This window comes from Haliotis rufescens, unplaced genomic scaffold (genome assembly GCF_023055435.1).
Source record: "Haliotis rufescens isolate VD_foot unplaced genomic scaffold, xgHalRufe1.0.p SCAF_4, whole genome shotgun sequence".
NCBI lineage: Eukaryota > Metazoa > Mollusca > Gastropoda > Lepetellida > Haliotidae > Haliotis > Haliotis rufescens.
In genome coordinates, this window is record NW_025964112.1 from 39,477,331 (window position 1) to 39,498,460 (window position 21,130).

General features: G+C 39.7%; 1 protein-coding gene across 1 annotated transcript in view; it reads right to left on the reverse strand.

Annotated features, from left to right (window-relative positions):
* The window catches only part of LOC124134734, a 462,484-nt gene that overhangs the window by 105,889 nt on the left and 335,465 nt on the right, over positions 1–21,130 (reverse strand). The window contains exons 84-87 of the mRNA XM_048381564.1: positions 20,839–20,973; positions 20,347–20,478; positions 19,124–19,258; positions 18,632–18,763 (exon numbers count right to left, since the gene is read on the reverse strand). Of these exons, the coding sequence (XP_048237521.1) occupies positions 18,632–18,763; positions 19,124–19,258; positions 20,347–20,478; positions 20,839–20,973 (534 nt within the window). The remainder of the gene's footprint in view (positions 1–18,631; positions 18,764–19,123; positions 19,259–20,346; positions 20,479–20,838; positions 20,974–21,130) is intronic.

The window sequence follows — 21,130 nt, forward strand, 5'->3', positions numbered from 1 at the left end:
CTTGCACTTTGCAAGATTTGTTTCGGTGGATAATCAAGATTGGTTATTCTGTGGCGTTGAAGTTTTACATCATTTAATATGGATGCTTTTATAGTTATGTGTATGACCACGTATGCACAGGAGGTACTTTGCTAACATAATAGGTTTTCATAGCAACTCCGTTAAGTAGTGTTATGCTATATGAATGAATATACTTAATACAAGGTCAAGGGAATACATCAGTAGAATTACCTTGCATTAACTGTGTCAGAAAGGCTAGCCATCTGTAGGAGTGATGTGTCCATAGCTGATGATATTCAAGATATGGATACATTTTTTTGTCCCAGAATATCCCACATCACCTCTGGCGTGGCACTCAAAGTAGAGCATGGTGATGGACCACCACCTGTCGAAATAAAAAGTTATTGTTACTTACTTTGAAAAAATTGAGAAAGTTTTATTCCGAATCAATGTGTTAAATGATACTTAAGTAACAATTGATGACAACCTTACAAGGGTGTGCATGGCTTGTTTAAAATTTAGGAATCTTTATAAATATGCACATTCATCATGACTAATATACGAATTGTATACATATATAAATTCAAACTTGTAAGAATTGAAATTCGTTGTATAGTCATATTTAACAAACCTACATGTATTCTTCCATATTCAAACACTTATACACTCTTTCTTCATTTCGTTCCTTTGGACCTGGACCATTACAGTGTACATGTATAACTTTTAACTGTATAATACATTTTCGTTCCTAATCAAAATGAGCACATTCTGAGTCTAAATCTGCAAGATGACAGACAAAATCCTTCTTTGTACAGTGCAACCGATACAAACGTAGCAGCTGATAAAAGAGAGAATAATCTATATATAAGTTATTTTTTGTTCTCGTTTTTAGTAATTTTAAAGTTTAAAGGAGTACTGTAATGATGTGGCATTATGAATTGAATTAGAATATGAATAGTGAAAAACAGTCACCATTTGGCATGGACATGTAAAACTAATTGGTCCCGCAGTAGCTCCGTGGTGTGTTTGTGTAACTATGCAGAAATTTGACAAACATTCTGCGAAGTCGCCGCTTAGCCACGCAAACGTTTTACAAAAAAGTAGTTTTTAAAGTAAAAGACTTTTGCTCTGCAGTGTACCTAGTGTGACCGTCCACAAAAACGTTTCCACCATAAGTGTTGATTAACAAGCCCCTGGTGATGCATAAAGTGCCCCCTAAAACCATAAAGTTTCAACACTGACCAGGGTGATTTCGACTTTAGCACGAGTAACGTATCAATGAATTGCAATCAAGCCATCACTATCGAGAAACCAATCATGGACCTGGAATTCGATATCACACATATCTTTGATACAACTTATCTTAATTGTTTTTTCACACACAGGTATGTAAGAATAGAGAATATCACTTGGCGCCCTTATCAAAGATATGAATATATGATTAAAGTAACAAAATTCTTATGCTTGCAGAGGACCTTTTCGTCTTTTGATATATTTGATATGATATGTGATATTGTATTTATTATCAAATATCATTATCAATCAAAAACTAAAAAAAAGGTGATATTTGAGACTATTTTGAAATTATTAAGGCTCAACAATATCAACGTGCACTAATTTTCTTTTATTCATCTTTTGGGGCGTAGCTATTTGTATGTAACAGTTCGATATCAAAATATTATGTAAACGTGTATGCAAACAATCATAGGCAAAGTTAAACAAAAAGCCTTTATTTCGTTCTGATAGTAAATTGCTAAAATTTCCATATTATTATCCATGGGCGAAATATTTTAATAACGCCACAAATTAGATGGATTAAATTAAATGGGTTGAATTATGAGTCATGATGCTTCGAGAGACACCTTTATATATTTCCATAACAAAAAACATGAGTTTTGAGCAAGCAAAGGTAAAATATTCTCGCCCATGGGCCACACTATTTACGTCCATGAGCAAAATATACTCTTCAAAAAGAGAAACTTGACACTTACATTAAAAATGTAATATAATGCGATTGTTTCAAAATAGGACATAGAAACCATTATTGAAACACTGTTTGAAGATCAATGTACACAATGTTCAAAACATTAATCGTGTCACCTAGACAGACACACGTACACGATACAGTTAATGTTACAGGTGTACAGAAAATGTCAGTATCGGTTGTGCCCACCACGTACATCAATCACCGCTTGACACCGACGACCCATAGATGCAATCAAGTTGTCAATAACTCGCTGTTGGATGTGCTGCCATTCATGCTGAAGTGCATCAAGAAGCGCCGGAAGTGTTTGGGGTGGTGGATTCCTTCTGCGAACGTGTCGATCCAACTCGTCCCACCGATGCTCAATCGGGGACAAATCTGGTGACCGGACTAGCCAAGGTAATGTCTGGATGTTGTTGTGCTGTAAGAAGTCCTGACAAGCACGTGCAATATGCGGTCAAGCGTTGTCCTGCTGGAACTGTCCGCCATGAACGTTGACGTGAGAAAGAACGTAAGGCTGTAGGATCAAGTCTCTGTAACGCAACACCTGTAAATGCACCTGCCACATGCACGAGAGGCGTCCTACCACCGTGATGAATTCCGGCCCATACCATGACACTCCCGCCGCCAAATAGGACAGCATGCTGCACACAGTTGGGGGTGTAACGTTCACCCCGACGTCTGTAGACACGTGCGCGCCCATCAGCACGCGTGAGTAGGAAACGGGACTCGTCAGTAAACAGTACATTTCTCCACCTTGCACATGCCCATCTAACCCTCTGTTGGCACCAAAACAGACGGTCCGCCAGATGACGTGGGGTCAATACATGACGTCGAACAGGTCTTCGTGCAAAAAAAGTCCAGCCTCCCTCAGTCTGTTGCGTACCGTTTGATCTGATATTCTGCGTACCCCAGGGATCTGTGTGGTTGTAGACGTGGCTGTGATAGTGCGGTCTCGGAGTTGTCGCATCCGGATGTATCGATCTTGTGTTTGGGTTGTCACCCTTGGTCTTCCTGACCTTGGTCTATCGTCAACTCTGTTGGTTTTGTTGTATCGGGTCCACAGTGCGGAGATTGTCTGTCTGGATACGCCAAAGTGCCTGGCCACTTCATGCTAAGTTGCTCCAGCTTGTAATCTCCCAATGACGTTTTTCCGTTGAGCTGCATTCAGACTCTGTCACCGCCTCTACTGCCGTTATAAGGACTGTATAAACAGCCGTTGATGTGGATTTTTATACCCATTCAGCAGGGGGGCTTGCATGCCTAAATGTAGGATCCTGTGCTGCACGTTTTTTACAGGCGGTTGCGTTTGGATGAAGCTGTAAAATTGACCCACAAACGCTACGTTTATGTGCTTTGCATGTGTTTTCGCGAATTATAGACACATCATCTTTCTTTTTGACTTATTTAGTTCTCAGTTAATGTAATTATTTTAGATATTTGACAAAAAGTGGTTTTACATCTATGTAAAGTTTTTTTTGTTGAAGAGTATATTTTAATAAGGCCACAAATTAGTAGGATTAAGCCAAAAAGAGTTGAATTATGTGTCATGATACATCTAGAGACGCCATTATATATTTCCACTGCAAAAATATGGGTTTTGAGCAAAGGAAAATATTCTCTCCAACGGGCCACCCCAAGGGCCAAACCTTTTCGCCCATGGGCGAAATATATTTCGATAACACCACATATTAGTTGGATCAAGTCAGAATGAGTTGGATTATGTGTAAAACACCTTTATACATTTGCAAAACAAAAACATGAGTTTTGTCCAAAAGAAAATATTCACGCACATGAACGAGATTTTTGAATAACGGCACGAATTAGTTTCATAAAAAAAATCTAAAAGAGTTGAATTGTGTGTCATGATACTTGTAAAGACACCTTTATATATATTTCCAAAACAAAAACATGAGTTTTGAGCAAAGGCAAATATTCTCGCCCATGGGCCAAACCTTTTCGCCAATGAACGAAATATTTGAATAACGCCACAAATTCGTTTAATTAAGTCTAAAAGAGTTGAATTGTGTGTCATTGATACTTGTAGAGACAGCTTTATAAATATCCAAAACAAAAACATTAGATTTGAGCAAAGGAAAATATTCTGTCCTATGGGCCTGCCCATGGGCAAAGGATAAAGCGAAACGATTCTCATGTTAATGTCTCAGCTCAAGTTCACGGTGTCTCTATTCCTAGTTGCTTAGGTACTGAAGATCATGTACACATACTACTCAAAAGCAGTTAAAGAACGCCCGACCCGTGAAGATCCGGGGTCTTCAGCAACCCATGCTTGCCGTAAAAGGCGACTAACGGGATCGGGTGGTCAGGCTCGCTGACTTGGTTGATGCATGTCATCGATCCCAATTGCGTGGATTGATGATCATGATATTAATCACTGGATTGTCTGGTCCAGACTCGATTATTTATGTAGCTGGAATATTGCTGAGTGCGGCGTTAAACAACAAACCAACCAACCAATTGCGTGGAGCGATGTCAATCACTGGATTGTCTGGTCCAGACTTGATTATTTACAGACCGCCGTCATATACCCGGAATATTGCTTACTACGGCGTTAAACACCAAAAAAACCAAAACAAACATAAAGAACGCCCACAATTATAAGGCTGCGCATTGCAATACCCGCCAACCATTTTAGATCAACTTTATATGAAATAAAAGGTTTTCGTTAACCGTTACTTCTTTTAAGTAATATATTATTCATATTTCATGGGGAAATACATTTTACTTACAGATAAGGGTTTTAATCCATGTACGATGGTATACCTGATGGACACTTTCCATTTATCTCTGTATTTCTGAGGAAGAGAATATATGGATGCCAACTTCTTTATTATGAGGAACACAACGTTTCGGAGTATATGCTTACTCCTTTATCAGGTGAATGAATGCCATGAGGCAGAGATCACACATATGTACGAGGGGTGTTCATTAAAGATTTCCCCTAAACCACTTAGGGTTATCATATTTGGTTGTGAATTTCACATGTGTAATGATACATGTATCTATGAAAGTGGTGGTGGTGTAATTAGCACTGATAGATTCTCTGGTCACAGTTCATGGCTGTCTGGTATCTCCTTTGTCGCCAGTTGTTGTTGGGGATAGACAGGACTTTGATGGCTTCCCACATGATGTTATGGTCTTCGTTCTTCAGGATGTGTTCGGAAATAGCGGCTTTCTGGTCGAGTTTGTTAACAGAGTCCGATGGTCTTTGAGTCTTGCGTTGATGGGTCTAAGGGTTTCTCCAACGTACTGGTGGACACAGTTGCAGTGTATCTGGTATATATATCCTCGGGGGTTGGGACTTGCGCTGCTTGTGCCTCTGCCATTAGCTTGTAGATGGGTCTTGATATACTTGCCTCTATAGAAAGTGACACCTATGTTAGCTTTATTCTTGATGAGGCGGGAAATATGATGAGTGACAGGGCCTTGGTAGGGTGTGGTGATTCTGATGGGCCTGGGGTCGGAGTTCTTGAGGGTCTTGCGGATGGTTTTGGAGCCTAGTTGGGCAGGATAGCTGTTGAGAAGTGAAGGTTTCCTTGAGATGGTCCAGTTCACTGCTGAGGGCATCAGGATGATAAATGGATTTAGCAGGTCGGGTGAGGCTTGCGATGATGGCTTGTTTTATCTGGGGATCCAAAGCCCACCCAGAACCTTTCGGAGAATGTGAGGACTCCTCTACACTGCAGCCTTCTGCATTACCCAGATTGTCAGAAGTGATGTAGTCAACAAACCCGTGTACTCTCCCTTTGTCAGTCAACTGATTGAGAGGTACCAAACCTAAGGAACCGAGAGAGTCGGACAACTAGGTACTTGGGACTTGGGATGCAAGCGTAACATTTCGAACGCGAAATCTGCGTATTTGCCATATTTTTCCTGAATCTTGTCAATAGGGACAGAAACTTCAATGCCTAGTCAAACCCTCCCAGAACCTTTCGGAGAATGTGAAGTCTCCCCAACACTGCAGCCTTCTGCATTACCCAGATTGTCAGAAGGGCTGTATTCCTGGTAGCAAACCTGGGTACTCTCCCAATGTCAGTCGACAGATTGGGAGGTACCAATCCTAAGGCACCGAGAACAATGGGGAGTCGGACAACTTGGTACTAGGGATGCAAGAGTGTCATTTCGAAAGCGAGGTCTGCATATTTGCCATGTTTTTCCTCAATCATGTCAATCACATCACTGTCAAAAGGGACAGAAAATTCAATGATATAAATGATTTCATTGGATTTATCAAAAAGGACAAGATCAGGTTTGTTGGCCTGGATATGTCTGAGGCTGTATACGGGTCTATTCCAAAAGATTTTGTATTTATCTTTTTCCATGACGCCCTCTACATATTCCGGGTCGTACCATGGATGGATCTCTGTCAAAATCACAAACATGACGAAGACGGTAATAAAATGATCGAGCCACCCCATCATGTCGCTTAAGATACTGTGTCTGTGCCAAAGCTGGGCATCCACTCACAATGTGTTGGACAGTCTCATTAAATTCAATACATAATCTACATTTCATTTCATTCACATTTTGATGCAAAATCACACATTGACGGTTTCGAGAGGGAAGTGACTGGTCCTGAGCAGCAAACAGAAAGCCTTCTGTTTCACTTTTCAGGCCAGACGACCTAATCTGCAGTGTTGCTGATTTTCTCAACACACTGCACATAAACATAAACTCGATGCATTGGTCGTTCAGATAGCCTCTCTTTGAAAAAGCTATTTGATATGGCACTTCACTTGGTTGATTTCTGTACCGTTCAGCAGAAAGGAATCATCAACAAAATCAACACTGACATTGAGATTATGTCCAAAATCCTTGGTTCGTTTACGAAAATTGTGGAATTCCTTGTTTTCATCATGTGTCTAGACATGCTTCACAAGGGAATCATCAGACAAAAAACTTGTGTGCAACAGTGCACAATGCAATTCGACCATAAAGAACCTCCACGTTAATCAAACCACGTTTCGATATAGATTCTTGTATTATCCTTTGTTGTCTTTGTTAATCCATTATATGTATACTCTCATACTGTTTTTCTTAATCCTCATAAAGTGTATATAAACCTGTACAGTGTTGTCTTACTTCACAACGGTATGAGGATCTATATCGAAACGTAATACAATAAAGAAGTTGTCATCCATAAAATATCTTGTGTTAACAGTAGTTTATCGCCTTGCTGTGTTCGCAATATAAGGAATGCATTGGCCCGGCGTAGCCGTCTTGGACCGCTCAAATCCGATATTGGACCGTTCAAATCCCATATTGGCCCGCTCATATCCAATACTTGCCCGCTCCAATCCAATACTTGCCCGCTCAAATCCAATACAGAAACACTTAAATCCCATTAAGCCCGTATTGCTGCTCCAGTTCTTCAATATGATGAGGGCTGATTTGAGCATATTTGGAGAGTTGATAAATAATTACAGTTATTGATTATTTGACGCTCCCAGACACAATGTAGCGTTGTCAGTACTTGCGAACATTCCAAGGAAAGACTAATTCAGCTTTGCTGCCCTTTATAAAAAAACACAACTTAAAATACACGTTATGTAAATACATATTTTATTTCAAGAATAGGTATATTTTAATAGTAAATATGTATAACATAAACAAATAATGAAATATGGTTTGTTAATCTCTCATACACGGTTGGCATACATGGAATATATTTACAATGACATTATAAGTATGGTTCCTGACTTAAGATATCGACATCATATATTTCATACATATATATGTATATACATCAAAAAATACTACACTCTTATATGGTATCCAAGATGATCCAACTGCAATACACGTAAGGGAATTAATCGCTGTATAGTTATGGCACGCTATCCCATAAACGTGAAACCTTGACCCCACCTGCACCTAGGGCTATGTACCACGATCTTGTCGCTTTTTAGGGGGTTCCACCAGTGCCTTAATGTGAATTTGTGTAAAAAGTGCGATATTGAATAACTTGATTCATCTACATTATACATGGCTAGTTACCAAATTTGAAAAGGAGGTCTTAATCTTACTTGCAATGACTGTCGATTACCTATCGCCAGCGCGAAGTTGACCATACCCCAAACAATCTGGGGAAAATGAATCACCGACATGTATGTTTTTTAATCTGTAGTTCTCCTAATTACATTACATGTGCGGGGGATCTTTGGACAGGCTGATGTTTACTTCAACATTAGACACCGTGATACAATCATTACGTGTATCAATAGTTTGATATACATTAAAAAAGAATATTCAAGTAATTTTGTCTTCCATCTTTCCAATTGGGGCGAATCTCAGATTTAATTTAAGATAAGCGAATCCACCATATCTAAGGCGCGCAACTCTGCACAACAAATTGAGGCAGTTTCGGACATCGCCTGCGTTGTCTCGCAAAGAAAAATAACCGAGTGTTAGAATGCGTCATACCACATGTCCTGTTGGATTAATGCCATGTCATAACAACAGAGGGATACAAGGATATACATACGCTACCTGTAACACGTATTTTATTGTCGTCACATGTGATCATCTTAGTAAAACAGAAAGTATACACTGTATAGATGCTTTATACAAAGCATTAAGAGAGACTTTACAGCATCTTCGATGCTGGTTTGAATGAGGCAACATGAAATTGAAAACAAGGACATAAAATTTCAGAAATGACGACAGATGCAATTGTGATGGTTGAATAACTTTTCCTTGTTTAGATTTATCAAATATTCAAATAATTAAGATGACACAAAACATTGTCACGTCAGCCGCCATTGGGATACGATTACATGTATCAAGTCCCGTTAGTCGTCTCTTACGACAAGCATAGTCGCCTCTTACGAAAAAAGCATGGGTTTGCTGTGGACATATTCTATCCCGGATCTTCACGGGTTAAGTATTAGTTGATATTACAAGGAATAACAGACCCAGCAATAACTACAGTGAATGATATCCAGGAACGTGTGTACAGTTGCCCAATACTGTCGACAACGTTATATGTTCCCAAATGTGTCAAAAACCCATTATACTGCATGAGATGAGGGGATATGAAGCGTATATTGTCGTCACTGGATGTATCGTTAATTTCTTCAGATGAAAGACGGAAGATGCAAACATATATCGAAATATCATATCTCAAAATAATGAAAGTGGGCTTTCATAAACCAAGTATGACAAGCATATGCCCACCAGCCATCAAGGATTATAAGGATTAGTCCATGGCACATAAAGACAATTAAATGTCAATATCATTCAAGCATAATTGGAATATCCCAGGGTGTCCATGAATAATTCAGTGGCGCAAGACGCCTGCTAGTGGCGTATCTGTCTCAACTGAAGATTGTGTTGTTTCTCGCAGGTGTCTCAGGCACTGGAGTAGGGGTGCTGGCGGCTGGACTGTAACACAAGAGACGAGACAATAAACCATGTACTCGAGTTCCCGAAAATACACAAGACAAAGACGATTACACACTATACAGATGTTCTCACACTTTCAAAAGACAAAATACGACATGCAGATTTTCTGACATATTCACAAGAGAACATGCCACATTCAAATGTTCTGACAAATCCACAAGACAATATACCTCATGTCCTTACACAGTCATAAGACAATATACAAATGCAGATATTCTGACATATTCACAAGAGAACATGCCACATACAGATGTTGTCACAAATCCACATGACAATATATGACATGCAGATGCTCTGACAAATTCACAAGACAATATACCACACGGTCTGACACATTCATAAGACAATATACTACATGCAGACATTCTCACACATTCAAAAGTCAGTAACCCACATATTCTCACCCTGCGAACATTCGCATTCACACCTGTTCAACCCTTCGCCAGCAATTATGCACGTAAAATAAGCTTTCTGAAAGAACCAATCAAAAACACAACACGCAACTCTGGCAATGGTGCACAACGACACATTGGCAGATACTGGGCCAGGTCAAGGGTTGTATATGTACAGCTATCTGGGTAGTGTGGCTCCGAAAGGTCTAATCTGTATCATACATTTATACAAGTGAGTGTGAGTTGGGTTTCACTCTTCTTTTAGCATTATTTCAGTGACATCTAGGCGGGGGTCACCAGAAATGTTCTTCACACATTGTACCAATGTGGCGAATCGAACCCAGGCCTTCGACGTGACGAGCGAACGCCTGAAGCACCAGACTACTTCACCGCCCCTACAGTTATATGGGTTTACTTGGTAAACCATTATAATTGTATGACTTTTGTAATACTTCAACCGATGAGGCGGACACCCTGCATACGTAATGCGAACGTAATGTGTTACTCGTGACCTTATTGTAGGGAACATGGTGTCCCTCCGCAATATTGGAGGTGCGTGTATTAAACTGAACCCATACATTGTCTTCACTGGATATGTTACTACTGAATGCTCAAATACATGTAGAACCTTACTTTCAGTTGTGATCTCGGCGAGGGGGAGGCGTTGATTTGTGGTCTTCTTATCTCGAACTGAAATATGACACAAGTTTATGGTATATATGTTACCTTGCATACTGTAGATGTACATAACACATCGCCATATTTCACTTCAGTGCAATAGTTGTCTGCTCATCTTCAGTCAGTCAGTCAGTACTAATATCCTCACTGACTAAAAGCCACAAAACCCTTTTCAATAAAAGCAGAAGTCATGGTAAGATTCCGACTACATCATAACTGCATGATCATTCAAACATAGAAGTCATGACATGTTTTTCCAGATCAGATCCGGCTTTGGTCACAATGAAAGAATCTTGCACAGTTTAAGGCGTTACTCATATGCTAAAACATTCCGTACAAAAAAAGTAGCTTCCTCAAACACACGATGAATAAAATCAGACGTCAATGTTTGGACCTCTGAAGGTTCCCAGGAGGAGAAGAAAGGGTCGTGCCTAAAACTAATGTTGGAACATCATTCGGTTAAAATGATTTATGATCAAGTATCATTTTTTGATTTACATATGTTCAACCATTTTAAACAAGCTTATATGTCATGAACAAAATATCTAATAAGCATTATTATCCAATGGCGGGCCTTCATGAAGTATCAAAAAGTCTGGATTATACACATACTTCCCCCATTTCATTTCAGCCAATTTTGTAGACATAATGGAAATAACAAAGAACTTCGGTCACACATTTTACTTCATAAGGATGTCATGGTATGTGCATTGTTTAAAGCCCTACATCCTTGTGACCCCATGGGGATTTAGGGTTAGAATATAGGTACCCAGCAATCTATGCTTGTCTGGCCCAGCCTCCATTATTTACAAACCGCCGTCATAAAGCTGGAATATTTCTAAGGGCGGGGTTTAACAACAAACAAGCAATCTTCACCTGTGTGACGACACACTGATGTACAAGGTTTCAGCTATCCTGTTGTTGATGTGAAGCACCAGTTTATGTGTACGATATACGATATATTTCTATGAAATATATTTTTATACCATTGTCCCAGCAGTACTCACTGTTTCATTGGGTGGCATGATCCGGTACAGGAAGTCCCAGGAGAAGTTGGAGAGGTCGCTGTCATCGGCTGTCGGGAAATATATGCGTTAAGCCCCATTTCAAACACAAGAATGCAAATAAAAAGACACATGTGGCCGATTTCTCTGCGAGTACAACATAATATCTACTGCTCAGCTGACTACAGTGTATATGGTGTACGGGTGGCCAAGTAGTCGCCGCAATTCGCTGTTCAGAGTTGCATCCCTTGGGTGTACCAGAATCCTATTATCTTGGGTTTGAATCCCATATTCTTCCTGATAATGATTCTTGGTTTTTGAGCATCATACCCGTGCTGTGAGTTTTGCCAAAGTTGTGAACGCCTAAGACCTGCACTTCCTGTAAGCTGATAGGCAGTGTTAAAACTGAAATACTGTACAAAGAAGCAGTTGTGGACAACTTTATCATTACTAGCTGTATTATATGTTCTGTGTACTACGCAGCTTATTCCAATCAATGTGTTGCTATGATCTTAACGATGTCATACATGAGGCTTATCTAAGAAAGACACATATGGCGTGAATTCATTTAACGCCACTTTGAACAGTACGTGTCCATCTCAGTTTAATATAGTGTCGGAGATAATATTTAATAGTTTGACTTAAGACTATGTTTATCAGATCTCCAGTCTGCTTCAATTTCATTTTAATCATTATTTATCTTCCAATGAAGGTTGCCAATTTCACAATAATGTAATCATATATTTTCTTTGTTGATATCATTTTGAATATTTTAACCTTTTAATATCAATCAGTTTCATAAAGCCTTATTGTCGTTTTCAGCACATCCCTATTAATTTCCTTAGTCTGAATTTCAGTGATTAACCCCGTAGGAAAGCCGGATTAAAAACATTCTCCTATCTCGTAAGAGGCAACTAAATGGATTTGATGTCAGGTTTGGTGTCCTTGTGGGCCATTGTATCCTGACAGCGAGGGACGTTCCTCATAATATCAATCGCTCGATTATTTACAGGTTGCCGTGATATATGTTGAACATAGCTGTCTTTGTCGTTTAACAGTTAACAAACAAACATTACTTGTTTTCATTGTCATTACCTTTAGCATTAATCTCAGTTTCATTCTAAGTTTCTTTTTCAGCATTTGCACTATTATCTGCATTCCCAGTTACATCAAGTTTCATCCTCATTTCTTGTTTAGCTTCATTTTTTCTTTTGTTACTATTGATATTTTCGTATAATGCAAGCCTCTCCCATTTAAATGAACTCACGTCGTTGATTCTGCTGTTCTTTAGCGAACCAAGCACTGTCTCTGAAACTACCCCGCCCATTCCTCTTCCTCCTCTTGTTGCTGTCATCACTGGATGCTGCTGAGAGGGAGTCGGGGGAGTACATGCCGCGGTTGGCGCTGTAGAAGCCGTCGCGAGTGGCGAGCTGACTGGAGAATGGATGTAGGTAGGAGTCGTATCTGAAATGTGTTAAGTATTATGTAGTTAGTGAAACCTATCGCTTATAACCACCACTCACTTCTACAACTTGCGTCAGACAAGTCTTATCTTGAATCTTATATCAAATCAACCTCTGTAATACGTGAACAGCAGCTAGGCTAGCTTTTTATTCAACAAACATAACAATTTCTCTCAAGGTTTCATTTCACTGCCCTATATGTACAACTAGGTCCATCTGGTCTATTTCACTACCCCACTTATACAACAGCTAGACTTCTCAATGTAACAAGAAAAAAAGCGTTATCACTATCAAGCGCCATGGGGCACATTAGAACTTTCTTTGGTCATATGGTAGTGAATATGAACTATAACAAAGAGTCCCATAGAGTCTGAAGGATTGGCACTTGGAACGTCATCAGAAAAAATGATTCAATGTGAAATTGATACAAGCAAATGTTCCCTTCTCTTGATAAAATTACTCAGTCTTGATAAGTATTTCTTGGATAAGTTAACTTTATCAGTTTCTGAGAAAACTTGTTCCCATTGCTTACACTATAACCCAAGTAAAATAACATGGGCCAAGGACCGTAGGTCATTTAAAAAATAATTGACTGGACAAGTTTCGAAATCAGTCTTGACAAGTATCTCTTAGATAACATACACATGCTCATTCGATCAACGTCAGTAGTTTCACTATACACTAAGTTGAACACCGCGGATCAAGGCCATAACTCTGTAAAAAATGAATTTACGACACTAATTATCAAACTCATTTCAGATCATGCCCAGTAACATCAGTCAGAAATTTGGACCATTTTGAAAAGCGGACGGACGGACGGATGGACGAACGGACGGACGGATGGACGAACTCCGTTCCTTTATACCTCGCGCCACTTCGTGACGGGGGATACTAACAATGTGCAGTTGCCAGACTGTGATTCACTACCCAGCTTATACTTATACAACTGTCAGACTAGCTTCTCTGTTTCACTGCCGAATGAGGCAGACAGCGCCACTGGGAATGCTGGCTTCTACCATTCACTACATCCACCAGAACGCGCACTTGTCCCACTCACCGTTCCTCAGACGACCTCTCAAGACTCTTCTTCTGGTTTCTCATCCTCATAAAGATGATAGCGATGATGGACGCCAGAATGATGATGAAGAGAGGGATACCCACGGAAAGGCCGATAATAAGTCGATAGTCGCCTGAAAACAAACATGATTTGATTGGGTTAATATAAGTAGGAAGGCTTTGAGCATTTATTGAAACAACGCCGATCATATAAACAATGTATTCGGCTGATGTCCACTGCAGTATGGTCTGTTGACACTTTGTGTCATTAACCATATTCTGCAATTTGAGGAAGTGAATTCTATTTAGTTGTGTATCATGGCTAATTTATGGCTGATTCTACAGCACCATCTGGGGTTGATTCTAAATCGCTATATAATTTCATCTGTGTTCGATGAGGAATGTGTTCTATATGGTTCTATAACATCATCTGTGACTGATGGGTAATAAATTCTATATCGCTATATAATTTCAACTGTGTTCGATGTGGAATTTGTCCTTTTTGGTTATATAACATCATCTGTGATTGAAATTAATTCTATATTGCTATATAATTTCATCTCTGACGGGTGATTAATTATATATAGCTTTATGGTATCATCTGTGATTAATTCTATATCATTATATATAACAGCATCTGTAATTTGCAAAACCATTACATAATTAAAAACATTTTTTGGAAAGGTGATTTCCAATCGCTCTATAAAGTTCTGTTTTAGGCAAAAGAAGATCTTAATGTGGAGCCGCATAACGATGTACTCACTTTCTTCGGGAACGAGCCTGAAAGGCAACACAGATTGATTAGCTGAAGAGTAAATGCTACATTTGATTTTAACTCATGTTAATTTACATTTGACAGAAACAACTACTTTGGAAATATCTTTTATCTTTTGACGCAAGTTGAGAAAATGGATCTCTTACTTGCAGACTGGTGTACCCTTATCATTGACGCAGACTTGGTTACTCTCACAGTTGGTCCTGTAAGTGTCACACGCATCTTCCGTCACTGAAACAAAGCACGGCAGACTATTGGGAACACGAGGAATGTCAAGTGACACTAGCACAGGAGACTGCTGAGAACATCAGTCACTGGGTACACGTGACAATATAGCACAGGAGACTGCTGAGAACATCAGCCATGGGTTACAAGTGACACTTGCACAGGAGACTGCTGACAACATCAGACCTGGTGTACACGTGACAATATAGCACAGGAGACTGCTGTGAACATCAGTCAACGGGGTACACGTGACAATACAGCACAGGAGACTGCTGAGAACATTGGTCACGGGGTACACGTGACACTTTAGCACAGGAGACTGCTGAGAACATTAGTCTCACAGACTTCTCGCATTTTAGATAAGTCTCACCAGATAACTACTCTACAGTAATCATCACAGCAATATTCTATGTATTTTTTATTAGCTCTGTATATGCTACTATTTCACGTATCAAGTTGCGCATATAGGGGTCTTCCCGTCTATTTGAAACCTATAGTTTAAAGGTTTGAAATCACTCGGGCTTGATAATACCTAAGAACAGATGATGTTCCGGACGAGTAGCGGTGTAGCCTGACTATTTCTGGGTGCGGCGTCAAACAATAAATAAACTAACAAACAGTACATGTCAAGCCTCACTCACCATTAGTCCCATTGACTGTCTGGGCCAGAACGGATGCATTTACTCCATCGATAGTTAAGTTACCCGATACCAGAGCGGTCGTGGCTTTGGCGAACACTGCGGCAGCGTCAGTGTCTCCCATCTTGTTAATTTCAGTTGTGTAGTCAGCGACGACACTACCCGATCTAAAGCACACACAGGACAAACGTCATATTTATGAAAATTCGTTTATAGCTTTTTGAAATGAAGGTACATTGACATGCTAGACTTATTGGGTTCAGTAATTATCTGTGCAAATACTTGGCCGCTGTGGCTCGTACTTCGCTACGAAGAGTTGCGACCTTTCAGCTTGCCAAAAACCGATGGTCGTGGGTTCGAAGCCCGGTTCGCCCTGATCACATTTGTAGGTTTGTCAGAACTATACCGTGCTTGCAGAGTTCATCAAAGAGGTCAACGTCTGGAAACAGTATCATTTTCCTCCCATATCAAGCTTATACGTCGTGATATAACTGAAATACTGTTCAAAGCGTCGTTAAATTCAACTCACTCACTCACTCTCTGTGCTTATTCAAGGTCTTCAGTAACAGCTGAAATGCACGCTCAATCCCAGGTTGAACTACTCACCTGATTCGGATGACAACAAGCGTGACAAAGGCATCAACTAGTTCGCTCTTGAAGTAAATAATCAGCTGAAACAAAAACAACGAAACGTTGACATAAACATAAGATAACATTGTGAATAGTTAATGTATTGTAAAGATTAACTTTTCAAACATACAGTATATAAAGGGAATGTTGAATCATCAGATGCTTACATAGGCAGGGTATTGTACACATTGAAATGTGCTGGCGTCACATGATCGTTGGTTCGAATCACTGATACACTCTGATTAGGGTTCATGCTCTGTCAGTACCATACCCATGCTCGTAGCTTTAATCAAAGTGGTAAATTACTAAGACTTGGATCACTTTGGGATTTCCGCCCATGTCAAGTTGGCACGCCTTCATATAAGTAAATATAATATGAATTTTCAGTGCAAGAGAATATCTTCATTTAGCGCCGAAACAGATTCCATTTGGCGTAAGGGCAAAATAGCAGTGACAATTTTTTGAATAGACAAAAGAAAATCAGTGATGACACCAGGTGTTCGCGAAAAGGATGAGCATATCCTGCCCTACCGGTAATGTTCAAAGCGGAGTAATCCGCTTACAGCTGTACACTGGTGTCCTGTCGGGTACAAAATAAGAAAAGGGAGAACACCTGTGTCCTAATCATCTAAGGCAACGGAATTGCGTTTCTTGGGCGTGCCAAAACGCAATGACTATCTAGTAAAACAATGCAAGATTAAGAGCCGTCACGGAACAAGACACGTCCAACCGAGTCTCCACGTCATCTTACCGCTCTCTCTATGTCTTTGAGTAGTTTGGTATATTCCGCCGTGGTGTTATTGAAGGCGCTTTCGGGCACAGTTTTGTTCAGGGTGATACTAGCAGCGAATATTTCAACAGCTGAAAAGGTAGACACAATTCATGTCATCTATCTGAATCAGCAAGAACTATGAAGAGTGGATGATCATTTCTCAACCGAACTGCGAAGGATGTATGTACACGATGGACAGTTTGCATATGTTAACTACAATACTCGCCATGCTCTGTACCAAAGGGTTGCATAATGACATCAGTGAAAAAAGCCACTTGTTTCAATGCTGTTAATCTGCGTTTACTTGTCTACTCCAGTTACTTTCATATCTTATTGACTTTAAACTAAATATATTCAGTAGTGATCTAGTTCAAATGTTTTGATATGTGCATGTTTCTAATTCACAGTGGTAATCTGAAAGAGGAGGATATATTACCGTCACACGTCTTTCCATCCAGGTTGACAGTTTGCCCTGCTGGGCACTCACACTTGAAGGAGCCGCCTGTGTTAACACAAGTAGCCTCACACCCGTCACTGCCGTCACACTTGTTTTCTGGGAATTGAATATCGGTTTCAAAGGTATCATGTCAATCAAAAAAACAAAACAACTCGGCTTCAGGACAGTGATTGTAGGGACATTCTATATATGTGATCAACCATGAGATCACATTTTGACTTTTCATTACATCTCAAAACTTCAGTATCTTCGGAAGACAAAAATACAATTCACAAGTTTCAATTCATATGTATTACAGAAATAGCTTGCATCAAACGTTTGGACTAATTTTCCCAATTGTAACTGTTTATGTAATAATTGCAGGTTTAGATTCTGATGAATTGAAAGTAGCCATGCATGATAAAAGGTTTTGAAATAATCTCTTCATTACATTAAGAACTAAAGAGAGAAAAATGTGATATGTTTGTACAGTCCGCACACATGGTGATTTTCACCGAAGTAAATTGACGTCAAACGTCTTTATGATGTCACAGCACAATTGCATCCCAGCACCTATTAGGTCACATATAACAAAAGACACATTGCCACAGGACCATGGAATTGAAAATTCGTCAACAAGGACAATTCTAATGGCAACGGTAACGGCTGGCCCTTTTATCTAAGGCACCACAGTTCGCTGTGTAGTTCGCTGTTCGCCGTGCTCTATATGTGCTTGAATACACTGTTGGTTTGAATTTCAGGTCCTCTTTCATTAAATTGTCAGCACCATACCCGTCGTGCCAGTGGGTATCACCAAAGTGTAAAACACCTTGATATAACAGAAATATTTTTCAACGGGGTACTTAACCCAACTCACTCACTTTTGTTCCTGAAAACAATAGCTTAACGTAACCTTTACGACTGAGATGCCAGATCACCTTCAGCAAATGTGTTCGATCCTAAGAAAGCATCACGTTGCAAAATTAGGTCTGTCTTGGGGCAAATGTGCGGCGGATAAAAGTGACCTGTGCATCTCTGCTTCCATACAAGCACATCTTGAAGTATTACATAAGTTGAGTGATAGCTGAGCATAAACGTGGATACTTAGTGGGTTGCGAGTTTTGGAGTTTGGTTCTGGTAAAGAAACCTGACTTACCATCACATTTGGTGGTGGTGACGTTCTTGACGTAGCCGTTGTCGCAGTTGCAGGAGAAGGAGCCTGGGGAGTTGCTACAGGTTGAGTTTGGTGTACCGCTACATTTGTGGGTGTCCTGGCACTCATCAATATCTGTCACACACGAAAGCAGGCAGTATGACGACGTTGAATGAGAAGTTATACAACATGTGGGTCTAATTGTTATCAATCTAGTGTAAGAATCATGACTTGACTTGGACAGTTGTGAAGTCAATATTTGAGTTTTATATTGTATTGTAACCATGCATGAGAAACATTATTGTATTTATCATAAAGGTTGGATTATACGTCACAATTAGACAATACCAGGGTTGTACAATAAAGGTTGTTTCAGTGATAGTAATGGTTGATACAATTAAAAGAGGAAATGCTACATTTTAAAAATGTAGAAGCTATGGTTGTAAGAGTAGCTTAGCCTTCAGTGCTATAGTTGTAGGCGATGACTTCACTTACCATCACAGCGATTGGTGGTGGTGTTCTTGAGGAAGCCTGAGCCACAATCACATCTGTAACTTCCGTCTGTGTTGTTGCAGTTGGAGTCAGCCAGTCCGGAGCAGATGGTCATGTTTGCGGTGCACTCGTTCACGTCTGACAAGTTAATAAATATAAAGTACAATTTACAGATAAAACGTATAGTATATGTTCCGTAAACTAGAAATATGATGCTTTTTTTTTAACAAAGTTGTTTACTTGAAAGAGCGGTAATGATCTTCAAAACTGGCTTGATGTACTTGAGCTTGGTTTCCACACCAATATCAACATATTCCCCCAGCTATGTCATCAGGGGATATTCTGTATTGATCTTCTGTTTCCTTCAATTCATGTCTATTACAGAAATACATTGCATCAAACGTTTGGAGTCATATTCCGACTGATGATATTTATGTAATAATTGCAGGTTTAAACATAATGTCTGATGAATTGAAAGTAGCCATGCATGATAAAAGGTTTTGAAATAATCTCTTCATTCCATTAAGAACTAAAGAGAGAAAAATGTGATATGTTTGTACAGTCCGCACACATGGCGATTTTCATCGAAGTAAATTGACGTCAAACGTCTTTATGATGTCACAGCACAATTGCATCCCAGCACCTATAAGGTCACATATAACAAAAGACACATTGCCACAGGACCATGGAATTGAAAATTCGTCAACAAGGACAATTCTAATGGCAACGGTAACGGCTGGCCCTTTTATCTAAGGCACCACAGTTCGCTGTGTAGTTCGCTGTTCGCCGTGCTCTATATGTGCTTGAATACACTGTTGGTTTGAATTTCAGGTCCTCTTTCATTAAATTGTCAGCACCATACCCGTCGTGCCAGTGGGTATCACCAAAGTGTAAAACACCTTGATATAACAGAAATATTTTTCAACGGGGTACTTAACCCAACTCACTCACTTTTGTTCCTGAAAACAATAGCTTAACGTAACCTTTACGACTGAGATGCCAGATCACCTTCAGCAAATGTGTTCGATCCTAAGAAAGCATCACGTTGCAAAATTAGGTCTGTCTTGGGGCAAATGTGCGGCGGATAAAAGTGACCTGTGCATCTCTGCTTCCATACAAGCACATCTTGAAGTATTACATAAGTTGAGTGATAGCTGAGCATAAACGTGGATACTTAGTGGGTTGCGAGTTTTGGAGTTTGGTTCTGGTAAAGAAACCTGACTTACCATCACATTTGGTGGTGGTGACGTTCTTGACGTAGCCGTTGTCGCAGTTGCAGGAGAAGGAGCCTGGGGAGTTGCTACAGGTTGAGTTTGGTGTACCGCTACATTTGTGGGTGTCCTGGCACTCATCAATATCTGTCACACACGAAAGCAGGCAGTATGACGACGTTGAATGAGAAGTTATACAACATGTGGGTCTAATTGTTATCAATCTAGTGTAAGAATCATGACTTGACTTGGACAGTTGTGAAGTCAATATTTGAGTTTTATATTGTATTGTAACCATGCATGAGAAACATTATTGTATTTATCATAAAGGTTGGATTATACGTCACAATTAGACAATACCAGGGTTGTACAATAAAGGTTGTTTCAGTGATAGTAATGGTTGATACAATTAAAAGAGGAAATGCTACATTTTAAAAATGTAGAAGCTATGGTTGTAAGAGTAGCTTAGCCTTCAGTGCTATAGTTGTAGGCGATGACTTCACTTACCATCACAGCGATTGGTGGTGGTGTTCTTGAGGAAGCCTGAGCCACAATCACATCTGTAACTTCCGTCTGTGTTGTTGCAGTTGGAGTCAGCCAGTCCGGAGCAGATGGTCATGTTTGCGGTGCACTCGTTCACGTCTGACAAGTTAATAAATATAAAGTACAATTTACAGATAAAACGTATAGTATATGTTCCGTAAACTAGAAATATGATGCTTTTTTTTTAACAAAGTTGTTTACTTGAAAGAGCGGTAATGATCTTCAAAACTGGCTTGATGTACTTGAGCTTGGTTTC